The sequence below is a fragment of the Amblyomma americanum genome, chromosome 1 (genome assembly GCF_052857255.1).
Source record: "Amblyomma americanum isolate KBUSLIRL-KWMA chromosome 1, ASM5285725v1, whole genome shotgun sequence".
NCBI lineage: Eukaryota > Metazoa > Arthropoda > Arachnida > Ixodida > Ixodidae > Amblyomma > Amblyomma americanum.
In genome coordinates, this window is record NC_135497.1 from 275,948,564 (window position 1) to 275,975,172 (window position 26,609).

The following is a 26,609-nucleotide window of genomic DNA, read 5'->3' on the forward strand; positions in this document are numbered from 1 at the left end:
GTCTTGGTGGTCTTGGTCTTGGCTGGTCTTGGCTCCACGGCTGCGGCAGTGACTGGCGTCGGCGGCGGCGGCATCGCGTCTTTGGCAAGGTATTGGCGGCATCACGTATCGTCGCCGGTGTTGCATTGCAAAAGTGCGCAACTAGAATAGGGACTGTATTGTCCGGTGGTGCTTTTACTGCTTTGGGATGCGGCAGTTCGTATGGAAATTTAGCAGGGTATAGCAATAGTAGGATTTAGTGGTAAACGGGACATTCAAGGCGAGGTTTAAAGACTTCACCCGTGTGCCGGTGAACGGCAACTGAAGGGGTTTGGCGGGACGTTTATTGGCCTTGGAATGTGGCAGTTCTGAACGGAAGTTTGTGAAGTGTACCTGTAGCCGTAGTGATTGACAGCCAGGGATTACTCGAGGTACGTACGTGCATATTACGTTGATTTGTGTGCTCCTGTTATGGACTACTTGTGTTGGAATTCTTGTGAGCCGGAGTATTGTCAGCCATGAAAACAGTTTTGTGAAAGCTGACCGTTCTGTTGGGAATCTTGTAGTTCCGAAATAATTGTCGATTTTCTCACAAATTTTTAGTGAATTTTGGACGTTCAGCGTTGCTGACTAGACCGCGCGGACTGAACAATTGTTGCATAATTGTTCCTCCCACTTTTCGGTACCAGGCTGAAAAGATATGGCTGTGCAAGTGCTCAAACCTTTCGACAAATTCTCTACTGGACAGGAAACCTGTAGACCACTAGGAGATCTGGTGAAGGCACAGCAGTCGTCGAAAGCATCTTCGAGCAGCGTTAAGCGCAAATCTAGCGCTTCAAGTAAGCCCTTTACGGAATTCGGTGACTTTCACGAACCCCTCTCTTAGCTTAAGTTTTGTGTGGTCATGATGAAGTTTTACAGGGGCCATTTTGTGTCCAACTAATGCAGTGAACTGGTACTGCGAAGTACTGACAAGCTACAGGAAATTAGATTCGCTATTCACTGAGGTGAGATTCTGGGTGCTCATGGAAGCTAAACCTACCATTATTTCTGCAGGTCTCAGTGATGATAATCTCCATTTGTACACCTATATTCCACAAATTGAAAAGTCTTTCATTCTGGATGGCAAAATTGGTGAAGGTATGTATAGTGTCTGCATTTTTGGTGCAACATAACAATTGAGATGCTTACCATTATTTGCAGGTACATTCAGCCATGTCTACAAAGCCAGGCTGAAGTCGGATCCAATGCAAACAGAGTTTGCTATCAAGTTCTTAATCCCCACAAGTCACCCTTCACGGATTGCGAATGAGTTGAGGTGCCTTAGAGACATGGGGTAAGAAAGAAAAGTTCCAGCAACATCTGACTAAGCATTTTTAAAAAGCCATCAGCCACTTATATGATAAGTAATGTAGGTAATTTAGGGTTGTCTTCTTGTTTTGTTGTGTGTGTTTGGGTTTGGAATGAGCAGTCTTGCATATTCAAACTGGGTACGTACTGCAGTGGGCCACATTCTGTCAGCTCTAATCTCATACGCAATGCTTCCATTGTATTCAGGCTTGTTCGTAGTTCATGCTGAATTGTTTTTGCTGTTAATTATGTAATAAATATGACATGTGCTTAAATTGGGGGAAGGTGAACAGGTTATTGAGTAAAAGGAGCCAGTGATCATTGCAAGTAAGGAAAACATAGGGATATGTCACTGCGTGACTAGTGCTCCCATGAAAGTTCAACATTTGGTTTAACGTCTCAAAGTGGCTCAGTCTATTAGTGACGCTGTAATGGAGGGCTCTGGATAATGTCAACCACCTGGGGTTCTTTAACATGTATTGACATCACACAGTATGCAGGCCTCTAGCATTTTGCCTGCACCGAAGTGCCACTGCCATGGCCAGGATCGAACCTGCATGGCGCCAATTTAACATTTGTATTCAACAGAACAATCCATGGAAGCAGATGCAGACTGAGAGAAAAGCGGTATTACAGTTGTGCAATTACTGTTGTGTAGTCATGCCTTCTCAGTGAGCACACTACTCTATGTGACATGCGGTCATTACTGTGAGCCATTCAAAGGCAGTTTTTCCAGAAGTTTTGTGTCGACCTTCTTCATGTTAGTAAACAAGTGTGTGTTTGATGTCAGCGAAAGCAAAAGCTGGCAAGCCAAATACATATTTGGGCATTGCGCTTCACACTCATTCAATGTACCGGTTGCGTTTGCTCTGCTTTCAGTATTGTCGAAAACTGCACGGATGTGCTGATTAGTAGGCTGCATCACCACCACCACGTTTTTGTGACGTCGGGGTGTCAAGGAGGTCTAGACTTTATGGTTACACTGTTGAGCTCTATTGGAACAGTTTGTCCTGCTTTGGCACTATATCGAAAATAACATTGTGAATTTAGCGAATTTGGAATTTATAGCAAATTATTATTTGCACTTTCAAGCAGCTTTGAAGAGAATGTTATGTTTTAATAGGTACTAAGGTCTCAATGTAATCAGGTCGTGAAAGAATGTTTCAAGCTAAATATCATTCTTTTTGGGGAAGTCTCATTTGTGACTTTGCTCATGTGTTTGTCTGCCATGGACTAACTCGATTTTTAAGACAGTGCTGTACATTGTTTCGTGCCATTTTTTATTACAGCTAAGTGCTGCTCATGTCAAATTTTAATGCCGCTTGTGTCGGATGTGATAATGCGCTATACTCACAAGGTTACATAGCAACGCATAGAAGTTAGCATTGTGTTCTTGCATAGCATGCTTGAATATTCAGATATGCTAAGGGTAATCCTGGAAGGTTCAAGGAGGCTTCTACACATTCACCTGTGTGCAGACAGTGTCTGCAGGCATGGCATGCGACGCGGAAGCGGCGGCATGCAATGCCTGTTATGTGCATTATGGTGACATAGCATGCCTAGCTCGTTAGCCTTTCGCTTGCCAACAGAAACAGCTCCTGTGGCAGTAAATTGGGGACAAGATGCTGGTCCTCTGCTTATTTGGGGTGGAATGTTTGTGAAATGGGTCTTTGACCCCACCTTGTGTACACGAAAATACCTTGTGCCATGACGTACTTTGGCCAAAGCTGCCCTTGCGCCATAAAAAATCATAATCAGTAAACTGAGCATACAGCAAAAGGCAGCTGCTCGGATGCAAAACTTATAACACAGCGCACACCATGCATGCTCTGAGGTGAGCTACCAGGGAACCCAGAAGCCAACGATGGGTGTTGCTGCTGCATCGCGGAGCACATTGCTCGAGCACTCTTTGACAACTGTGTGGATGTCTGTGCTTGCATTGCCTTCTGCTATGATTTTCCACTGTGCACATAGTCTTTTCTGTCTGTCAGCTCATGATGAGGTAGCATACACTGCCCCTCGCATACATTTTCTCTGAACTTGCCAAGGTCAGCCATCGGATTAGCAACATATCTGGAAACGCTTGCCCCGGCTCTCCCATTTTTGTTACTTGTTGCTGAAGTTTTCATCTGCAAGAGGCAGTCAATTTTTTTTATTGTGAAGATGTTGAGCCAACCACTTAACATAGATCACCTTGCTAGATTTTCATACTTCTCTTGGCTGAGTAACGTTGTTTTTGATCAAAACTAAAATAAAATAAATTTGTGATCCTTTTCTTTCTTCTTTTTACTTTAACTGAAAGCACGGATACCTGACTTTGTATCAAACAGCCATGTAGCATCTCAAAAGGTGCACCTTTTGTTTTCTCCTGTTCAGAGGCAGCGGCAATGTCATGGATGTCAAAATGTGCTTTTTGCACAAAGGCCATGTGGCCATAGTCATGCCATATTTTCCTCATGAGAAGTTTCCTGTAAGTACCATCACACATCAGTTTCTAGCCACGATTCGTGTGACTTGTGTTGTGTTTACTGTTGCCATGTTTTCTGCAGGACTTTGTGTGCAAACTGAGTGTTGCTGAAGTCCAAGAGTACATGAGACAGCTATGCATTGCCCTAAAAAGGGTTCATTCTTTCAACATCATTCACAGGGATATCAAACCAAGCAACTTCCTGTATAGCCGCGAATGTAAAAGGTGAGTGCATCTTGCCGCTTGCTTTCTGGTATTGTGTTAGAGGCTTGCTTATTGTGAAACCTTTAAAGGAAAGCTGAAATGGTTTTTTGAGAACTTGTGGTGGCTTAAGGATTCAAATGCATGAAGTTTCTAGGTGAAGCATGCCAATTAGCTTTGCGCTATCATTTAAAATGGTGACATAATCACTGATTAAAACAGTGATGATACTCAGGCTTCTATCACTGCGTCACAAAAGTGCTGCAAAACTCGTGATGTCATTTTTGCCGAAATTTCAAATTTCTGCTGCCTTCACCCACATGCCAATGCAGATTAGAGTGGTAGGTAGCATAGCTTGCATAGAAACCCCTACTTTAAAAACATGATGGCTAATGGAGCCAGTGTCTTCTTCGAAATGAGTGGACAACTAAACAGTGACGTCATAATTAAAACAAAAACTTGACGTCGTAGCCACATGTTGTTTGGCGGGAAAAATAAATCCTCGAACGTCGCGAAGTTCAGCACAGCACACGAGACGAGCACGATGAGTACTTGCTACCAAAGCTATTTTTAGATAGTCAGTGCTCGTCTCTTCCTTTGTCCTCACCTCGCGTGTCTTGCTCATTTTTAAGATGTCAATGTACCAACAGGCCCAGTTATTCCTCTTAATGCCCGAGAGGTACAGTTACAGGTATAGTTATAGCTCCTTGTTTAGGAGTTGTTTCTGAGCATCCAAGTTTGTGAGCAACAGGTTGTGACAGAATTGTTGCTCTAGTTTTGCTCACGTAAAAAGAGACAGTAGCACAGATTTTTTTAGTAAAGTTCGTAATTTATTATGAGCTTTCCTCGTTCATGCAGTGCTTCCGCTCCTGGGCCAACTGCGCTATTCAGATAAAAATGACAAAAACTTTCCCAAAGTGCACCAAAATGACTGTCTTGGATAGTGATAATTCCAGTAGTCCGGTTAGGGCAATTTCAGCATCTGGATGACGTGTTCATGCATTCAAATGTGAAGCGGTTGTAGTGAATCGAGCGCAAATTTATTTGAGCCTTGGCACATGAAAAAATGGTACATTGTTGCTTGCTCTTTTTTGTTTTGTTTCCTGCAAGAACAGCAATGCTTCTTTAGAATTTGCAAGACTTCTCGCGATCATTCTGCATGCGCAGAAGGTCCTGTAGTGGCTCTCCATCTGCCGTAACAGCTGTCGGTAGAAGGGAGACTACGGCAAGGAGGGAATACACAGGGAGCAGGGGAAGCTGCAGCACGCGTATGCTCTTGACTGTTATTGCAGTGGCCACTTAAATTGTTCTTGTCTATTAGAATCCATTAACTCTTCCTCTACTGTGGGAAAAATAGCTGTATTTATTTTTTGGGTTTTGTTAAATTTTCTTGGTCTAAAGTTCAGAACTTAATGCAATACATCAAAATAAAGCTTTAATTATGAATGCTTTTTAACAATATCAGCTTTGCTAAAGTGTTTCTTGTCTCATTACCAAATTTATTTGGAAGTCAACTGTCGGGCGTGCGGCCTTATCGCATCCAAACGTAGCCAGAAGAAATGGCCTGCACATTGTGTTTCTATGTGTGTGCTTGCCGCTCAGCGGCGACGGACGAGAGACGCCTCCCCAGTAGAATTTCAAAGGTCGCCTGTTTCTTCGAAGAAGGTTTACGAACCCTTCCTCTAGTGTCGTTCGGCTTGGAAGATGGACAGGAGGCGAGCTTGTAGATGATGACAGCAGAGCATATATTTACAGCATACATATACAGAGAGTTAAACTGGAAAAAGCAGAACTGAATTTACAAAAGAACAAACTTTGCGCTACTTTACTCATCGACCGGACAGGTTAGAGCCTAAGTAGCATCACGTTACATGCTAAGCATGGAGCCCCGAGCCTAAGTAGCATCACGTTACATGCTAAGCATGGAGCCCCAGCTCAGAGTGGACTGGACTGCAGCCGTTCACAAGCGCTTTTAAGCGCTTAATTAACAAAGGACTAAGGGCGGTCATTTTCAGTGGCCCGCCCTAAGCATCAATTCTCCAATCAAAAATAACATGAGAGATGGGGACAACCCATTGGGTTGGGCTTAGCCTCGAACCCAGGGTCTTGTTAACAACACAAACTAAATCAAAAACAAATACGCCACCACTCTCTCTCAAGTGAGAGTGAGGCATACCGCCACCCATCATCGGTCCGCGTCGCTCGTCAGCAACAGAGGAGGGGCCGAAAGGGCCCACGATGCTGCCGCGCTACCAACGGCGGGACACAGCTAATAAGCATGAAGGGGTTTGTCTGCCGCTCCGGGAAATCACATTAAGGATCGCCCCTGTCTTCCCACATTCTTGGTGGGTACTGCCTGTCCGCCATGACAGGTGTCCGTCACGGCCCTCCTGGGAATACGGTTTTGTTCACGAGGCACGGCGGGACGCTTCGGGTGCCTCCCCGACGATAGCCCACGTCGTTAGGGGGGGGGGGTCCGTGCGTCAAACGACCATTTTCGTTCCCCGTATGTACTCGGGCGCTCTCGCTTATACTGGGGAGCGGTTTCCGTGTGTGCCGGCGTCCTGCTTCCTGCAAAGGTACGCAGCTGGAAAAGATCAGCGGCCTTACACCCCCCGAACAGCAGTTACGGGGGCATTATCCGATAAGACCAAGGTCTGCGCCTGGGAGAGGCGGCGCCTCTGTAACGGCCGTCGGACTCCGGGAACCAGACAAGATGCCTTCACAAGGAGCAGACCGAAGGGAACGACGGGGAAGCAAGGACCAGAGAGCAAGCTGGAAAGGAGGACCGGGAAGAGAGAGAGAAGAATGGACAGACGGGTGGTGGATGCCGAGGCGAGAGGCCGCATCTTGACGGCAGCAAAGTTGGCTCAAATGTGTAAATAATGTAAATGAATTCTCCTGTATTTTTCATTTCGTGGTGGTCCGGCTTCGTTGGGAGGAGCGTGGAAGGGTTAGCATGAACCTGTCTGACTTCAACGTTTTTAAATAAAATGTGAATAAAACTTGCAAGATGTGCTTGTATTAGAAAGGAAAGACTACGAAAATTTAAACTACTGCTTGTGAATTAGTTCTGATTTTTTTTTTCTTTGTGACGTACCTAAAAAAGAAAACCTGTCCCCATTCCTGCAACAGCCTCGAAAGAGGCTAGCAGCATGCTCCAAATAAATTTAAAAAAAATACAGCTAGAAAACAATTGCTGTAGGCAGGCTGTGAAGCTGGGCCCACCATTAGGCGAAACAGTCAGGTGAACCCTTCACATTGCAGACAGTATCAGATCCTGCCGAAGTGATGTGGAAATCCTACAAATGAGACAAACATCGGTGTACCCTTTTCAAAATGTCCACTGAGTTAGTGAAACGGGCCGGAATAAGAAACTAACTGAAGCGCTGCCACGGATGTTCTGGGCTAGTTGATTTGGTTTTCTTTGCCCTGTGAACTAAAGTCGTATGATGAGAGTGCATCCTCCCTAGATTCTCAAGAAAACCAGCCGTGGACACAGCTGAATCATGAGATTTGCCGCATTTAAGGGTGCATGCCACGCTGACGATGGAGGGGTCCATGCTGAACATCTACGCTCCGCTGTTTTCACAGGAGATTTTGCAGCATGTTCAAAAATGGTGCGGAAGCGTTTGAAATTTGCATTTGCATCCATTTTTAGTGGGCGAACGATGGTCAGTGGGTGCAGTAGGGAATGTTGGAAGCCATAGGGGACAAGAAAAAAGCAAGCTAACAAAAGCCCTGGAGACAGCCTGCTAACTGCACATTGCTCAGCGCTGCCTGTGCATGCTCTATCTCGTGGCGTAGTTTCGCTTTCGAGCTTTCGTTTGCGTGCACTTGTCTTACTGCAGTTGTGGAACTACGTCATCAACAGCTGCAATGAAATTCGCGCCACCCGCAAGCGCCAGATGTGTTGCCATAGTCAGAGTGCAGTGGAAGCTGCTGAACATGGTGGTAGTCATGCGATGGTGGGCATTTGCAGTGTCCTGCTATGGCCAGCATGCAGTCCTGCTCTTATGATCACTTTGTGATAATTGTTTATATCATGGTCCCACGTTTTCGATTTCGTTTGTCTTGTGGAAGTGTTGAATTTACATGAATGCAACGTGGCTACGAATATAGCGCGGGTTTGATTCTATATCCAAATCAAAGCTTTGCGTGAACACGGCAAGGTTTTAGACAGCCTCGTTGGCATCTATAAGGCAATAGTTAAGAAACGCACTCGACACAGTCAAGCGTGGCAAAACCACCCAAGCATTGTCACTGCGCCTACGCTTCTTGACGCCGCTGCCTCATATTTCGCATTGTAAATCTAAAGGCTGGTTCACATGCAAGCTAGTCGGAAAATTGAGCGAACAGCAGCGCGGCACTGCGAAGCATTTCGCTAGCTTTCGTTTCACATGCATCACCGCTGCGCATTTTCCGCCGCTGCAAAAACCAATGTTGCTGCAAAAGATGTGCGCTTGCAAACGGTTTTAGTCGTCTGCAAACACCAAAATGCCTAATACAAAAGCATTATTTTGGAATTTGTTCTCATATTTTATTTAAATAAGTATAAATCTTGCGTTTTGAGCATTCAGCACCACTTATAATTTTTATAAAACAAATGTTTTTATTAAACAAAGGCCTGCGGCGCTCTGATACTACTGGTCACATTGCAACGCTGGGCCGTCATTGGTTCAGTAGCGTTGTTACCGCGCTGCTGCTGTGCTGCCGCCACGCTACTCCGCCGCCGCTCAGATAGGGTTTATGCGCCGGGGCGGCAGGATTCGCGAGTGTTTTGCTTGCATGTGAACCAGCCTTGACACCGCTGTAACTATGTAACGTGCTAGCTCCTGCTAGTGTAGGTTGTGGGCTTCTCAGTGGGTACAGGCCACCAACCACCGCTTCGCCCGAGCCATGGGCCCCGATCAGCCCTCACCACACGCACCCTGGGGTACTGCTGTGGCGCACTTATCCTCCGCAGAGAGGAGAGTCATTTGCCGCGAAGAAACAGGCCTCCAAGTTCACAAAGGAACAAGGCTCCACTGTGTGCACGAAGCGACTAGAGTAATGCGCGCCGCTAGCACGCTGCTGCAGGAGAATGTCCCTCGTGGCAGTGCTGTGATCTCTCTCTCGTGTCAACCGTTGGGCCGTTTGCGAGAGAGAGTGCGCAGTCAATGCAAGGTACGCCTGTCGGAGGTCGCTGGACCCCACTGGACAGGCTCGAGCCGCTGTAGGTCAGAAGACCCGTGCTGGCGAGCTCAAGTATGCACTGGTCCGAATGGCAAAGGCCAACGCAGACAAACAGTAGCGTATACACCTTACGCTGTCTCTGAGCAGTCTCCCCCTGGGCTCCGCTCGAACAGTCGCTCGGACAGTCGCGCGGCGCGCGGCCACCCAAGCGGGTCCCTAATTCCGCCCAAAAGGCACCAATGGCACAGGCCACTGGGAAGTCGGGGTGGAGCTGTGGCTGAATGACAGTGATTAGTCACCCAGTCACCTCTCCGTCCCCAGAGGTGGGAGAAAGGGAAAGTGAAGAATGCGGGACGCCGGCAACAGCTGCACAAAGGCAGTGGCGGGAAGCCCGGATTCTCACAAGGTTTAAGAGGCTCTACACTTTTCCTCTGCAAGTGTTGCGTCATGTGCATTCAGAAGTAGACTCAAGTCTTCTCTGGTGCAGTGAGCAGATTTGACCACATCAACTACATTTGAATTCTGCAAGAAAAGCAATAAAGGTTTGCACACTGTTATGAGAAAATCACTATGCATGATGAGAAATTTGACAAAGAGTTGTGGTCGAATGTTTCAAGCTTTAACACATGCTTTAGGCAGTGCATTTGCCTAGTTTCCTACATTGGAGGATGGTTCAAAAGTCGGTGTTAAAATATTTCCATCAATGAATTGATTACTCAGAATTCTCATGATATAGAGATTTTATAAAAAATATTTAATTTTTTTAATTTCCTGAGGTATGGGTTAAAACATACAGCCATCATTTAAAGTATGTCTATGTGCTTTGTTAGCTGTTCACAAAGGTTTTAAAATGTCGATGTGCTTATATGTGCAGAAATGTTGCTGTTGTTTATGCGCTGTCTGTGCTGCGGACATTGTTCACAGATTCTCTCTGGTTGACTTTGGCCTTGCCCAAAGGCTAAGTGACGAATCCAGTGGTTTGACATCCAAGACTCCTGGACCACCTTCGAATTCTTTGCCACCACCACAAACAGCTCCAACTAGAAAGAGAACCAGGACACCTGACCAGGAAAATCAGGTAACCAAGGTGTTTCTTTTCTATTTGTCGCAGTGATAGTTTGGTTTGCTTTTGATCTGTTCACTCCTTGTAAATTGTGCTTGCTACAAAACACGGTAGTAGTTTAGTATTTTGTTTGCAGGAAATACCCAGCTGTCAGTGTGTTTTGAAATTTACTGAAAAACAAATATTACAGGGAAGAGATACAGGTTATTTCTATTTACCGAAAAATATTCTGGGAAAGGGTGTGGAGAAAGGTGCACAGAGCTGCGTGATGTGCCCAGGGTTCGCACTGACCATTGAAATCCTTGAACACCCTTAATTTTGGAAAAATTGTTGTTTCAGGGGAACTTGAAACTCTTCAATTTTTAATGCACTCCTCAAATTCCCTGAAAAATTCAGATTGATCTGGTTTTACTCTAAAAAACAAGACTACATGCAGCTACGAGTACCCCTCAGAGGGAACAATGGAAGACGTGGAGAGGAGTAACAATGTGGTACCTGGCTAGACTACGGTTACAAGTGGCCCCCTTTCTCTGTGTCTCTAACAAGCCATAAAGCCTTCAGGCCACGCTTCCTTCCCCACTTTCCTCTTTTTCCTGAATGTGTTTTCTTGTTTCCATAGTCTGTCCTCTCCTTGTACAAACTGTTGTGAATGAATCGTTCACAAAGCGGAACCCATCGAGAGCGCATTAAATATTATTATTATTTATTTATTTTTTTTTTCAGAATATTTCAGGTGGGGGAGGGGGGTGCTTGTTTTTTTGGTCCTCTCCCTGTCTTCCGCTGTTCCCTCTGAGCAGCGCTCACCTATTTGCAACACCAGTGGCGCTCCCCTGTAGTCATTGAAAACGGTTGCCGTCACGACACCATTTCGCCTTTGTGCTGTTTGGTCGAAATTAGAACGCCCTGCCAGGTAGAAAATGCAGGTTTCAGTCTGCCTGGCTTGAACATGTGGATTACAGTGGGTGGGTGAGAGCGGGCATGAACGATCTTCATAGAGCTAAGTGCATGTTGTGCCAGAAGATGATTGATATGGCAGCTGTGGGTGAATCAGCGCTGAAAAGTCTCTTGAAAGACTTGAAGCATATCTTCAGGTCAGTGGCATGCAGAAGCCGCTATTCTATTGGAAATTTCATGCACGCTGACAAATTGCCCGGAATGCCTGCACGCCATTGGGGGATGCCGCAGAAAGTCAGCACGCAAGTCAAAAAAAGGAGGAGCTGGAGCTTAAGAACTTGTCAGAAAAAAGACAGAAGTGCAAAAAATGCTCAAATTTTTGTGGGAGTCGGCAGGTAGTCTCTCCAGGGGTGCCAAGATTAAGAATGGCATAACTGTCCTAGTCAAGGCTTAAGTTCCCGCTGAAAGGCCTGGGAAAAAAAAGCAAAGATTGCTGCCGTGGAGAGGGAAGTCGGTGCTAAGCAAGATACAAGGGATTCCTAATCTTTATGATCCAGACAAGATTTCTTGCCCATGGTTATTGCCCCTTTGTATCCTTGAAATCCTGGAATTCACCCGGAATTTCAGGTCAAATATTCTGTATGAACCCCTGGATGTACCCAACACCCCCAATTGCACGTGGCAGCATTGGCAATTATACATGGATGCATTGCGGGGGCAGAATAATAAAAAAAATTGGGGCCCAATTAATGGTTAATGCAGCAATAATACGACAAACACTACACAGGTACCGCACCATTAAACACACGTCTAGACTTGGTAAGGAATGAACCTCGTCCATGAGTACAGAGCATGTAACAAGTTCAGACTTGCTGAGGAGCGACCACTGCCAACGACTAGGGAGCGCTCAACACACGTCCGGACTCGTTGCGGAATGAGGTGCATCTGTGGGCACTGCTGCCCACCAAGAGGAGGCTCTGGCCCCACTCCTCTGTGATTGGCTGAGCCCCAGGCGCGCTACGTACTGCATCACACATCACGTCATGCTCTTCTCCAGTTCCGCAGTCCTCCTCTTCACTCACCCTCTTTGCTTGCCTTCCACACTGCATGAAATCACACCCTTCTCTCCTCCTCTTCTGCTAAAGTTACCCTCTTCATGCTCTGTGTGGCAAACACCGGGTGCCGCTGAGTTTTCGTTGACATAGCTGTTTTAATGCTGTTGCAATAATAAGATTTGTTCTTTAAAGGCTGAAATTTTCGTTGTATATTTCGTGGTATATTTCTGGCTACTTGCTTCGTCTGGTATTAAGAGGCCAACATTTTTTGAAGAACTTTTACTTTGCTGAAGGTTACTTTTTCCGAAAGTGCATGTGCTCTTCTGTTTGCAGTTTTTTCTTCTTGATCACATAATGAAACCATGTACAGCTACATTATCTGCAATCATGTGCTGCAGCTTAGTCAGTGTACACTTTGAGCATACCCATATGTTTCTGACAGAGGAGTAAATGCATCATAATCTTTCTTGCTTCATAGATACTCTCTGCTGGTTCTGTGGGTAGCGTTTGAACTTTATTTTTAGAGCGAAAACAATAGAGAGTTTTAGCATAGCATACACAGACATACGCAAAGGCATGGCGTACGCTATAAAATAGCGTGCTTCGTACTGCGCATGCGCCAAACGCTATTCCAAACCAAGGTTTACCGTACGTGCTCATTACGTACGCTATTTCTCGAATTTAGCGTGCGTGCTCTTGCGTACGCTAGGAAAAATAGCGTTGTCAAGATGGCGGCGCCCACGTCACTCGCTTCGGAAAGAATTTGTCAATGTTATTGGGTTTTTAGGCATATTCATTGCCTTTAAATGGCCCACGTGATATTCGCTTTGCCTTCCCTCGCCGACAGCAGAAAGAATGACAGATAAACTTGCCTTATTTTATATTCTGTGTGACAAGACGCCGCCGACTGTAGATTGGCTTGATTTGGATTTTTACGACAAGGTAGTCATAGCCTTGCCAAACGCGATCGTTTCGGTGGTAGGCAGAAGGGTCTGAAAAACCTCAACATGACGTTTTTAAAAGCTTGCTTGGTTCAGTTACCTAAAAGAAATTAGGCCCTGACTCGACTGAACTAGTGATGAACTGGCTATCTACGCGCTACGACTTGGATAACCTTGGCTAAGTGCAAAAAATGCATCACAAAATATTTTCACATTTTAACACGAGATGGTGCCACTGCGACCAGCGCTGTTATCGCGTTCGGTTTGGCATACGATGAACTAAAAGTGCTCATGCGATTTCCAGTGTAACCTCCCGCTAAATGCTTGCTTATAGCGTACGTAAGCGCTCCTACGCTATACTAAAAGTCTACTATTTTTAGAGCGAAAGCACGGATAGAGTGAGTGCAAGAGCGAGGAGGGGTGCATGGGTTGCAGTGATAGCATAAACATTGTGTGATGGATGGAGTGAAGCATGAGGGTGAGGGGGTAATGTATATTCTCTTGGTGCCGTGTTCATGTTGTGAAGTCTTTGCTGGAGGGGGTGAGAGGGTGTTGATAGCATATGTGCTAGTGCTGTGTACCAATGAGTGTGCAAACAGGGCTTAACATGATGCTGATGTCAGTCCCTTTAGGGGGGAGCCTGGTCTTGAAAAAAAAAATTATTAAAGAAGTCACAGTTAAGAAATCTTCAGGGAACATGTATTTTTGTGTGCAGATTCTAAATATGTCATTTAATTTCATGTAAAACAATTCCTTGTGCACTTGTGTAATTTTTATGCATGTATATTGTGAAGAGCTTTGAAAAATTTGCTTGCTGGAAACTTGCTGATATGTATGCCATTGGGTTCTCTTGGTACCAAGGAATGCAATAAGGGTAAAATTGTCTTCCTGCCTATCATAGAACTTAAGTTATAGGGTTTTGAAGTTGTCGCTTAAGAAATGCGAACAAAAGTGTGTATTCCTGTTTCTGAAGTGACAGCTTCAATACCCTATAACTCAAAATCTATGATAGCCAGGATGATAATTTTACTCTTACTGCATTCCTTGGTATCAAGAGAACCCAATAGCAAACATTCCAGCGAGCTTCCCACAGCAAATTTTCTTCAAAGCTTTTCGCAAAATACTTGCATAAAAGTTACATAAGTGCTCAAGAAATTGAATGACATATTTAGAATCAGCGTGCAAAAATACCTGTTCCCTGAAGATTTCGTAATTATTACTGCATTAATAAAATTTTCATTTCAAGACCAGGCTCCCCCCTTAAATGGAATGTGTGAACAAGGTTCCATAAGTGCACGTACAGGCACCAGTGTACGCTGCATGGACCAAATGGTGTAGATATGACAGAGTAGTGATGTCACGATGTGGATATAAGGAATGGTGTGAGGCATCGTAGACACCCGGGGACACTGGATGCTAGCATTTGTTGAGTTTAGTGATTTGCTCAGCATAGCATAAAAATGCATAATTTTTCTTTGTCAACCTTTCAGACAGCTCAAGTAAAGCGCCAGTGCCTGCTCACACACATGGGGCCGCCACTCCACACACTCAACATGCACAATGTTACTGAAGCAGATGCTGCAACAAAAAAACCGCAGTCAGTTGCAGCAGCTTCAGCCAAACCTGTACCCAAAGGGACAGCTGCTCCGGCACGTCGTGGAAGGCAAAAGCTCTGTGGTTGCTTTGGAAAGAATGAAGTCTGCAGTATCTGTCTAAGCAGGTACACCTTTTTTTGCAAAAAATGTTTGCCATAAGCAAGGATTGGGTGCAAATTACAATGGCAGTCAAATTATTTCTGCACCAATATGCTCTTAGAGGCTAACCTTGCAAGGTGCTTCTGCAATTTATTAAGGTGGGTGTATTCTTAACCAAAAATAATAGTGGTCATTCATTTAATCATTCAGAGAGAATGCATTGTACAATTGGCTTCTGTTAACTGTGCTGTATCGGGACATGCAGAGTGTGCCGCCGTGGTGGCTCGGTGGTTATGGCGCTCGGCTGCTGAGCCGAAAGACTCTGGTTCGATCCCGGCCGTGGCGGTCGAATTTTGATGGAGGCGAAATTCTAGAAGTCATGTAGTGTGCCATGCCAGCATGTCAGTGCACGTTAAAGAACCCCAGGTGGTAGAAATTGCCGGAGCCCTCCACTACGGCACCCCTTATAGCCTGAGTTGCTTTGGAACATTAAACCCCCAACATGCGGCGTCTGTTCAAATTACTGAAGCATGATTGAATGTATGCATCTTGAAAGCATTGCTAGTACAAGCAATCTTGCAATGCCAATATGCTCTAAAGCCTAGTTGGTACCATTTTTGGGCACAAACAACTGTGTTTGTCGCAGTGCTGTCAGTTGTAGTTCCTGGACATCTGAGTCATCACTGGTACGGTCACACTAAAACAAACCCAGCATAGGGCACCAGAGCTTGCATGAGGTAATTAGGGGTCAAGCTTGCAAAGCTGTTTTGCATGCACGAATGGTGCATAATAGGTCATGGTTCATGTGCGTACCAGTTGTGGTAATGTATCCGTCTCAGATGGTGTGCACACAGTTTTGCAGACAGCAAACTTGCCAACTTTCTCTGAGAATATGCAACAGCTAGCAGTGACCCTTTTCAGATGAATTCAGCACACTTCATAATGCAACTGGTGTAGTGAATGCTTTAAATATTTCTCAGTGAACTGGGCAGCATGCCCATTGGTGTAACCACATGGGCTAATTTCTTCACTTGTAATATTTTACTGTGGGTTCCTGTAGTTGGATACAGCTCAACAACAGAGCGGCAGCTGCTCTTCAAAAGAGGCCCTCCATTCGATGGCGTCGACTGATTTTCATGACTCTGTGGTTTATCCCCTTTCCTCTGCTGCAGTGTCACCCTAGCTGGTCCAGTGGGATTAACCATGGTGTCACGAGAATCAGTGGACACCACTGCTGGGAGGGCCTCTTTTTAGGAGCATTTGCCATTTCGTTCTTGATTTGTACCAGACTTGCATTGTGCGTGTCTTAAAAAAAAAAGAAAAGGTTATCCGGCAATCCCTCTAGTGCTTGTGACAAATCCTGGTGTATTGATTCTACATTTTGTTACCATTGTGACTCATTGTGTAAAATTTTCTACATGTCTGCAGAAAATTAACAGTTGGTGTTTTGCATTGCAATAGTAATTTGCTTTTTTGAGGTTTACATAAACTCTTTATGTGGGGAAGTATTTTTCCTTGAATGGAAGTGGGGAGTGAAATCTGAAAGGGATACATGACAGGTAGAACATTGGTAGGTCACACGCTCTTATTATATAAAGCAGCTTAGTGAAGTTGTCCTTGATTAGTTAGCATAAAGTGTTGCTTTCATAGTGTGGCATACATTGAGACATTTTACATCCACGTTTTTCTCTGTAGTCTTTGGTGAGCTATATATTGCAAACTGCTTTGCACATTATTGAAACTTTATTAAGGGGGTCATGACATCATTTTTCAGATCAAGTTTTTTATTGCATATTGTTCGCTATCCATCTCGGAACAACTGGACAAAATATGAGCTTATTTGATGCAGCAAATAATTCTTAAAAGTTCTCCTGAACTGTGTGAAAGTCAGGCAACACTGGCACGCTCACAGTTCGTGACAACATACATAAACTGACAGTTACTTGCTTGCTCGCGACTGAGAGACTGAACTAACTGAACTACGGGTATTCAGCATAGGGGAATGAGTTGTTCGTTGTTCAGGCTTGGGGTGCGGTTGGGCGAAGGGAGCAAGTAGGAGAGGGGACAAAGGCAACAAAGGCCTGTGTCACTCCTTTTCAGTGTAGCTTCTTCCAGGTCTGGGTGACTTCACGACGAGCCATGGCCGGACTTGAGTAGGCGTGCGCTCTGTTTTGTAGCAGACGACGCTGCCAGGCTATGATGTCAATCAGACTGCTTCAAAATGGCCATCGCTGCCAAGAGGAGGGGCTTGGAGGCTATAACTTCAAATGACAATTTCTAGCTCAAATGCGCGCATAGAGCTCTACTTCTTTTTTAAGTACGCATAATAATGTCGGGGCTAGTAGCTTCAACGGAAAAGCGAGATTTTGTGGTAGACCATGCCATGACCCCTTTTAGTACCCCGTGCTAAGAAGTAATGTGAAATCTTCATCCTGCTTTGCCTGCTGAAATTCTCGTAATGATGTAGATAACGGTAGAGGCTTGCTGAATAGCCATACTAAGCAAATGATTCTATTGTCACTCATTTTGGAGCAGGTTTGCTCTGTTGCTAATTGCATTCAGAGGCACATCTAAAAGGGGATGTCCAGGTTCCTGACCTTCTCTGATTTTTAATTTTGCATTTACTATATCAAGCACCAGACCATCCAGCCAAGTGCTTCACATAGGTGGACTTTTTTTCCCCTTTTTGGGCAAAAGTCTGTTTTTCTGCTGATTGTAGTCATACATGGTTTATGCAGGGCTGTTGTAGGTAGAAACATTGTCATATGCATTTTGCAGACATATAATAGTATTTAAACGGAGATAAGCTAATGTCCTTTAATTTACTACAAAGTGCCAGTTGCTTAACATTGATATTGCACATCAGCTCTGCAAGTTTTGATGCATATACAGTGAAAGCTCGTTAATTTGATCCCCATTAATTCGGAAGTATGGATAATTCCAGCTGCCAGTTTAGTCCCAGCCAATGTCCATGTAAGTCTATGGCGTCAGACGCTCCCTTATTCGGACTCTACGGCTCTCGCACCAGTTGATTTGAACAGCTTCCCGAAGCAAGGACGCATCCAGCGACGACTGGCATGGCAAGCGATAGTCAAAATAGCTCTACTCAAACCTGAATTGCATGCTGCAGAGTTGCCTGTGCACCGGTGATGTGCGTGCAGTGGCGGGCATGATGAAAAGCTCTCGGCCCCATCTCTGGGAGCATAATCTAACTGCGTAGATTCGGTTTTGCTTTTCTGAGCTTCTCACCAGCCCGCAGCGACGGCGGCTATTGGCTGCACATAAGCCAGCCAACGGAGCCCTTGCTCCCATCCTCGTTGTTCTTACATTCCATTGTGCCAAAACTGTGCGCTTGTCACGTGCAGTTCGCTGTTACTGTGGTGACGCCTTCTCACACGCGACGCAGCCGCTTGTGAGGGGCCTCCACTGCTACTGTGTAGCACTGTGAAGGATGTCGTGGGGGTGGCCTTTATCATTTTACAGCTGTTCTGCTTTGATGCTCCCAACAGCATGCACGCAATAAAGCATTGATGGAAATGTGGAAAATAGTCGCTGTCGTGCTGTTCCCATCACTAAAGTAGGCGACCATTGCACAGTCTTTCACCAAATAAATTCACTTCAATGCAAGTGATCCTTGTCAGTTTTTAATGCAAGAATGCATTCACTGGCTCCATTGGCACCTCTTTGTTCACAAAATATTTCAGTCCTGTTTCCGTCCATCTGCTCTGGCCCCACCGCTAGGACCCGCATAAGTGCATAAGGTGCTACTTGAACGAAATTCTAAAATTCTCTTGGTGTGTTTTTTTGTAAATGTTAGTCCACAACAGCATCCAGTTGAGCTGTGCAAATGTGTGGGGTTTTAAGTTGTCACCTACAGTAACGACATTGTGAAGGCTGATATGAATGGCATTAGAAGGGGAAATGTTGTACTGAAAAGACTAGGGAGCGGCAGCCAGCTACCTTTCAAGTCCACCATGAGGACACCAGATGACACCACGTGCCAGCGAACTGGGTTCAGCTTGCTAGTGGTACGCAGTATGTCAAGTCTCATTAAGCTTGAGCCAAAGCTAGTGTCTGTTTATTTCACTACCTAGTTCTTCCTTTGCCTCACAGGCCCCCCCCCCCTGCCTCCACTTGTTCGCGTTCCGTGTCACTGTTTTAACACTTGCCCTGCAACTGTCCAGAAGGGATACACTCTTTGCAAACATGCGCTCGTTGCCTACACTCCTGCTGTTTGCTTCTGCTCGATTTCGAGATGAAAGGGCCATTTTGACTCTCCTCAGAAAATTTTGCGTGCAAACTGTGTTGCTATGACTTAAGAACACTGGTTGACCAGTGCACATGCATTCCTACAATGGGGTAGTCTAAGCATAGCAGGGATTACACTGCTACTTTTTTTCGGGGTCATTGGGTACAAACTTGGATAATTCGAACATTTTTTCCCAGTCTCTTGAAGCTCAAATTAATTAGCTTTACCGTATTTTCTCCAAAATGTTGTCTCACTGTTTGATGAAAAGGCATGGAGTGCACTCACTTTTTGACTCAGTTTTCAGCTGACGCGGTGTCGCGACACTTGTTAGCGCAGCGCACATATGGACAGAATTCGGCGCTGCGTGCGAGTCGACAGCTATGCTGCGGACGGTGTGAGACACGCATCTGCTAAACTGAGCACCTTTTAATGTGTTTGTAGCTAGAGTGAGAGCAAAAATCGGAAGAACAAATATTGGCATCTGCAGAAGAGAGAAAAAAAGAACAGGAAGAAAAAAAAGACCAATGCAGTTTTCAAGCACAAAAATATGAGCTTGTTTCATGCCCCCACTCTTCAGCTCACTTCATGCATAGTGCAATAAATGCTCTGGTTGCAATAATCCTCTTGCTGAAAGGCCATTTGATTGATTGTTGTCATTTAACATATATTAGGACATGCCCAGCATGCTCACATATCTTGTTTTGGGGGCGCTGGTGCTAAGATAAACTTCACACAGTGCACTTTAGCGAGGGAATTTTGTGAATTCATGTTTTGCCAAAATTAATATTAGCCATATCGAGATTCTACTGTGGCGAAATGGCTGTTATGGTGGTGCTTGGCTTGCAACCTTACAGTGTTACCTATCTCACAGTGTTTCCAATTTTTCAATCTGCAGGCCAGGAGAAATTGCTCCTCGTGCTGGCACTCCTGGTTTTCGAGCCCCAGAGGTTCTCTTGAAACAACGCAACCAGACCACAGCTGTGGATATGTGGTCAGCAGGTGTCATTTTTCTCTCCCTGCTATCAGGCCGCTATCCCTTCTTCCGTGCCCAAGATGATCTCACTGCATTAGCAGAAATCATTGCAGTAATTGGAAGTGCCCCTGTACGGATGGCAGCTGAAAAGATGGGTAAGTTTGTCTTTTTGCTTGGAGAAAGGAGGAGGAGGAGAGAGACTAAGGCAACAGGAGAGGTCTGCCTGGTTGTTGGCCTGGCATGCTACTCCCGGCTTGGAGAAAGGTTACCAGTACAATTATAAGGGAGACTACGCTTAGTGAACCATGAAACTAAAACATTTGACCAACAAATATACAGTGTCTAGCAGACAAGGAAGCGGAAAGAGGTGCTCGTTATGATTATATGATGGAAGCCAACAGTTACCGAAACCAAGGAGCATAGGGGATGTCTTTTTTTTTTTTTTAACTTGTGGTTTTCATCAATGGAAGAATGTACATGCCGCCGGTGGGATCCAGACCCACGACTTTCGAATTTCATGTACGGCGCTCTACCAACTGAGCTATGGCGATGGCTGTTCAGTCTTCTGCTTTTGGGAATATTTATGTGTAGTGTAACCGAACCTTGAGTGTGTTCACGAGTGCCACCCTCATCCATAGCGGACGTAGAAATGTACGTCCTGTGCTACCGCGAGTGCCACGTAGGAACGGTGAGGTCGGAAGCCGTGAGAGAACTCTCTTATGCTATCTATGGCATCAAGACTGCCAGAATCTGTTCTTATTAATCTCCCATTGATGAAAACCGCTAACCACATCCCCTATGCTCCTTGGTTTCGGTGTCTGTTGGCTTCTGTCATGTAAAAATAGTGTTCAATACTCTGCAATAGTCTACTTGCTTGCCTGCTGTTTATTTGTGCTTGTCAGGCAATCATTAAAGGCGACAGGGCAAGCACTGTGAAATGCGCTTTCACTGTGCGACTGGCACAGTCATTTTATTTCAGTACAGTTCTCAGTTTTCCTATGCCATAGGAAAGTTGAAGGGGGTAAGACTGAAGGTATTCCGACGCGCTGGTCCTCATAAAGGCACTTGCCTAAGGCACTGGTAATGTGCACTCGATGCCACTGGTGGCCAGCAGAAAGATGTGCATAACATAAAGGGTTCATCAATGCTATTTGTGGTGCTTTTATTTTGTGAAAAAAACATTTGCAGTGATATCTTAAAAACAAAAAAAGCAGTAAACTACAATAGACACTCATTACTTCAAACCGCAAGGGACCAGGCATTTTTGTTTGAATTATCAGAAGTGCACCTTAATATGATCCAAGAAAAACGTGATTTGCTTTATGGCTGTCTGTACATACAGATAGTATTTTGGAACTTTTTGTATGCAAATGTAGAAAAAAACGTGAGCACAGTCTATAATATTGGTGAAAGGCAGTGATGTTACTCAACCAGGATTCTCCAACTGGTTGGGTGGTTGAAAAAAAAAAAAGCTATCAGTAATGCGCTGGTTTCCCAATAGAGTAAAACCGTGATAATTGGGACCTCATGGGACAGGAAGAAATGCCTGAATTACCCGAAGGTTGAATCGTTAAATGGTTACAAAACAAAACAAAAATAAGAGTTTCGCATCGCAGCAAATCTAATTAATGAAAAAATAAGCAATGGTCTGCTTTTGAGTGAAAACTGCGCGGCAGTGACGATTTTTGTAATTCTGTCATTGCCCACTGTTGGGAATTTTAAGCGAGAACTGTTCCAAAATATTAAGCCCTTCTGCGGTGTTTCATGCGTGCGACGCTGTAACGGTGGAGCCTCCTCACAAGCGACGGAGCCTCCTCACAAGCAGTGGATTCTATGTAATTAGGCGCTTCGCCATACAAACCACAAGCAGGTCCTGATGAGAGCACATTTTCGGTGCACAGAATTACGGGGATTGAATGAAGTAAGGGGAACACACATTTCAGCCGGAATGACGAGATGCCTGTGACGCCTGCAACAGCGACATGCTAATCAGTGTCCAAATGGCACGCAGCTTGGCTTGGCTCGCTGATGCGCAGCTGATAGCCGCTATCGCCGGAGATTGGTAGTGAAACTCAGAAAATGAAACTAATGCGGCTACGAGGTGCCTCTGATTGCTTGGAATGGCGATCGGACCTTGACATGGTCCCACTCCGGACTGTATCCGAGTTGACCACTGGGAGAGGCCGAATTTTTAGCTGACATGGCGCCGTGAATTTGAAGTATCTGACTTTGGCTGCCGTTCATTAGTGCCGGGAGTGCTGGAGCAAGATAAAAGGTTTGATTAAGCGATTTTAGCGAAACTGCACTACGAATTAAGCACTTTCAAAGTGGATTCAAAATTTACTACTCAGCCAACCACAATTCCTTGGGGTTGAATTATCACGAGTCTACCATAGTTTGAAAGAGCCCTCTTGGAACTCATTGCTTCACCAGTTGCCTTTAAATTGGTGAGCATAAACATCAGTGAGCATCAGTTAGGGATGGTTGGCTGACTTGTTTCAAGTTGCTCATTTTTTGTTACACTGGAGCAGTAAATATAGTAAAACCCTGTTAAAATGTTCAAAATAAATGTAGAAATATCAGGGGTACCAAAGGAAGAACAACAAAGTCTCACGTCAATGTATCCTTATTTTTGTAAACATTTCTGATTGTTGATTGCTTTGTGTGAGAAATTTGAATTGCGGCAGCTATTAAAATATCAAATCAGACGAACCAACAGACAAGTTCCCTGGGTCACTGAGTGCATCAACAGCCTCTCCACGTGCATAGCCTGCAAAAAGAAAACATACCCTGCGTACATGTACATGATGTAATCCGAAATGAAAGTTGCCGCGTTTTCCTGTTAAAACTAATGTTTTCAAATACTACTCGTTCTTTCCCCATACCATTGCTAAGTGGAATGGTTTACCCGCAAACATTGTCAATTGCGAATCAGTGAATTTATTTGCACAAGCTCCTAATGAAGCATAGGGCTCATGTGTATGCCTATTTTTGGCCAAGTTCGATGTCATTGACAGTTCTCTGCCTTTGTAATCGATTTTGTGTTGTATGTTCTGGTTTTGACTCTGTTCGCTAGCTACTTCTGTTGCAATGTACTTCTCGTTTGTATCATTATGTCTGTGCACCCCACTCCTGCCTAAGGCTTGTAATACAAGCTGGCAGTATTTGCTACATAAATAAATAGATACATGCTCCGTGCTAAGATAAACACTGACAGCACGATCTGTCATAGAAGACAACAAAAAGAAGAAAATGGTGGGACACAAGGGACACTCAAGGGACCATGGTGTGAGTGTAGCGCGAAACGGGACAAAGGAAGATGCACACAACACAGCGCCTGTGTTGTGTGCGTCTTTCTTTGTCCTTTGTCTCGTTCTACGCTACACTCGCATACCATGGATCACCGTTACCGACTCGCCCAAGTTTCTACCCTTTTGAACTCAAGGGACCCTTGCGGGTGTCCCTTGTGTGTTGTCTTAGACTTAGTATCTGTTTAAAATAAAGCCAAGAAAATGAATCTAGTAAAAAAGTATCTGGTTGTACCTTCTCAACTGATGGTCATAGTGATGAGTACGGCACCTTAACATTTCGACTTGTCACCAGTGCCACTTGTGTTATTGTGGCCAGCTTCGGAGTCACTCACTCACTATCATTACCATCAAATCTCAGGATCTTGTGTGCATGCAAGTTTTGCCAGCTGTCTGAATTAACCGAAGTGCGGCCAAATTACTTTGAATCATCTCCTAGAATAGTACACAAGTTTAATGGAACTGGACAGGGTGTCCGAATTAACGAAGTTTTACTGTGTACCAGTGCTTTCTCCCAGCACATTTCAGGTGAGCTGCAGGCCATCCTTTGCAGTGTTACTGAACAAAAGTATGTGATAAAAACGTCTGTTCAGTGCTACTTATCTCCAGTAGCCTCAGAATATTGGCAAAGATAGTTCCAAGTTAAAAGCTGAAAGGGGATTGGAAGCGCTATATATTTGTGTAGATATGCACTTTTGCAGAATCTATGCCATTCAGAAAAACATGACCAAATCAAAATAAAAATTGCCTCAAACTACAAATGGCTGAGAGTTGTGTGGTCATGATTTAAACATGGGTAACTGGCACCACCTGCATCACATCCTGGTTTTTCGACATTTCTGTCGTGGTCACTCCCCTTCACGTAGTGTGGGACATAATGATGGCTGCTTGTACACTTAGTGCTGACCAATTGTTGCGTCAGTCAGAGAAAATCGAAAGAAAATTCCCTCGGCCTAACTGCCCACTTGTTTGGACTGAAATTTCACTCAAAGGTGGCATTTGGCGGTCAGTTTTATATTACACGTATTAATTTTGGATGGAGTACTTGCCTGATTCAGTCAATTAATAAAAGATCTCCACCGTCTGCGGTGACGGTGTGCCAAAACAGCAAGCTTTCACAGCAGTGGTACCAGTAGTGCCATTTGCGCCCACAAGAGGAACGAGTGCTCTGCTGTTAGCTACCGTTAAAGCTGCGGCAGAATGTAAGAGGGAGAAAGCGGTTGTGCGTTTGTTTTTGAAGTGCTTTTTCGACTACTGTATTGGGTGCAGAAAACATTGTTTGCACGCGACTGCCCCTCCTGTCTCCCTGTGCTCTGTGTTTCTCCCATGCGTAGCCTACCTGCATGGTAGAGTGCTCATTCGTCTGGAGGGTGCGTGATGGTGCTACCGACGTCATTGCCACGAAAGCTTGCTGTTTTGGTTCTTCGTTGCCGCAGACAATGGAGATTTCCGATTATTTTTGACTGAATCAGGCAAGTATTTCACCCAAACGCAATATAAAGCTAAACTGACCATAAAATGCCACCTCGGAGCGAAATTTGAGCCTTAAGAAGCGGGCGGTTAGGCCTAAAGAATTAAAAAAATTTTCTCTGATCGACAAAGAAGTCGGTATGTTATGTCAAAGTATATCTTAACTACATTTTGTGAAGTTCCGTGAACACACTAAATGACAACGGAAATAGGTGATGCAGTGCATTTGTCTTGCACCACAAAATGGGTTGTGCCAGAAGAAAGGGGTAACTCGTTATTCACTTATCCAGTTCAAACATCTTTTAGACTCATTGATTTCTTCCAAAACTTTTTGTCATGGTAACTGATTTGTACTCTTTTTGGTCACCTAGGAAAATGGCTCACTCTCAGCCCTGAAAAGCCTGCACTGGATCTCAGAACTTTGTGTGAGAGGCTGCGAGGGCGTGCCGAAGCGAAAGTTCGGAAGACAGCTGGTGGAAAGGACAAACAAATCTTCAGATATCATGAATCATGGCTGCATGTGCCAGACTCTGCATATGACCTGCTGTCTAAGCTGCTTGACCCGGACCCTATGACTCGCCTCACAGCTGAGGATGCCCTAATGCATGATTTTTTAAAAGAGCCCTAACATTAGTGCAAAATGTAAAGTGTTCGGGATGATCTAAAGAACTCTGTTCGTAGCTTGATCTCTGCGTAACGAATTGGAAAATAAAGCTTTTGAGTTTGCTTGTTGTTTCATTTTTTGTGGTTAATATTATATATCAACTGTATCTTGAAGATCCGGGTATAGTTTGCACTCAGCTGTGATATAATGGGCAGTGTGGCAGCTCAGTTTTCAATATTCTTGTTTTCATAGAGCATTTGTGGTGTGCAAAGGCTAGCTAGCCATCACTGAAACATGGCGCCTGACAAGACAGCAGTGAAAAGACCAGACGACAGTGAGTGTAATAACAAGTGAATCGAAAAACTCGATTTCCGATGAGCAAACGTGCCATTTCTTATAAAAATACAAGCTCGTATATTCTAATCTACTGAGCGAAAAAAGGCAGAGCTAGTGGCTTTCTGTACAACAGCTACCGCAGCGTGCCTTTCCTCTGCTTTTCTCACGGGAGCATTGAATAAACCCATGTATGTTACCAAGGCTATCTTCATCTACTGCTGTTTATATTCCTATTTTTGTTCTAAGCCCACCTGGATAACGTATCCTCCATATTCCAATGTGCTCAGAAAGCTGCTTACGTGACTGGTATAAAGTGGCATTTCCTTCGTTATATCCATTATTTCGCTATAAGCCCTTATTCTAGAACGATGTTTTACTTTATATGCACTGGGGACAGCCCGGGAGAGTCCATGAATGCAGAAATAAATGCATTCCTGCATTAAATACCATTAGCCTTGTCACGACCGACAGGTCTGATGTGCCTTCTTGGTAGGGCACGTGCACCCTCTAGCTTTGAACAGAACACATAATCGTCAGTTATTTTATCTCTTTTAATCTTGTTTTTCCGACTGCTGATCCCGAGTACACGGGTCTGACCCCGGCCACAGCCGCTGCGTTTCAATTCAGATGAAATGCAAGGCGCCCATGTACTCGGTCATGTCTGCGCACATTAAAAGGCCTGCGAAACACTGCTTGAACGGATGCCGGCTATACTTAGATGGATTCTTTACATCACACAGATGCTGACTCAGAATTGCAGGAATCGATGCATAGGAACGGGAGTTATTCAATGAAGAAATTTAACAATGCTGCCCTCAACTCGATTTTCGTGTGGCTTTCCATTCCCATT

The 26,609-nt window shown here is 44.7% G+C and overlaps 1 protein-coding gene across 2 annotated transcripts; it reads left to right on the forward strand.

Annotated features, from left to right (window-relative positions):
- Cdc7 (Cdc7 kinase) lies at positions 1–25,545 on the forward strand. Of its 2 annotated transcripts, none has more exons than XM_077649301.1 (10): positions 1–89; positions 669–818; positions 1,036–1,119; positions 1,183–1,315; positions 3,706–3,799; positions 3,879–4,021; positions 10,097–10,250; positions 14,616–14,845; positions 19,964–20,196; positions 25,191–25,545. In XM_077649301.1, the coding sequence occupies exons 2-10, from the start codon at positions 680–682 to the stop codon at positions 25,445–25,447; spliced, it is 1,467 nt and encodes a 488-aa protein (XP_077505427.1). In that variant the 5' UTR covers positions 1–89; positions 669–679; the 3' UTR covers positions 25,448–25,545. The 2 variants fall into 2 exon arrangements, with proteins under 2 accessions (XP_077505427.1, XP_077505426.1); XM_077649300.1 differs by having other exon boundaries at positions 78–410.
- Positions 25,546–26,609: the final 1,064 nt, after the last annotated feature.

Coding starts and splice junctions, on each gene's coding strand:
- Cdc7 (XM_077649301.1), top strand. CDS start 680: ATGGCTGTGCAAGTGCTCAAACCTTTCGACAAATTCTCTACTGGACAG. Junction 1,120..1,182: donor GGATGGCAAAATTGGTGAAG/GTATGTATAGTG, acceptor CATTATTTGCAG/GTACATTCAGCCATGTCTAC. Junction 4,022..10,096: donor TATAGCCGCGAATGTAAAAG/GTGAGTGCATCT, acceptor CATTGTTCACAG/ATTCTCTCTGGTTGACTTTG.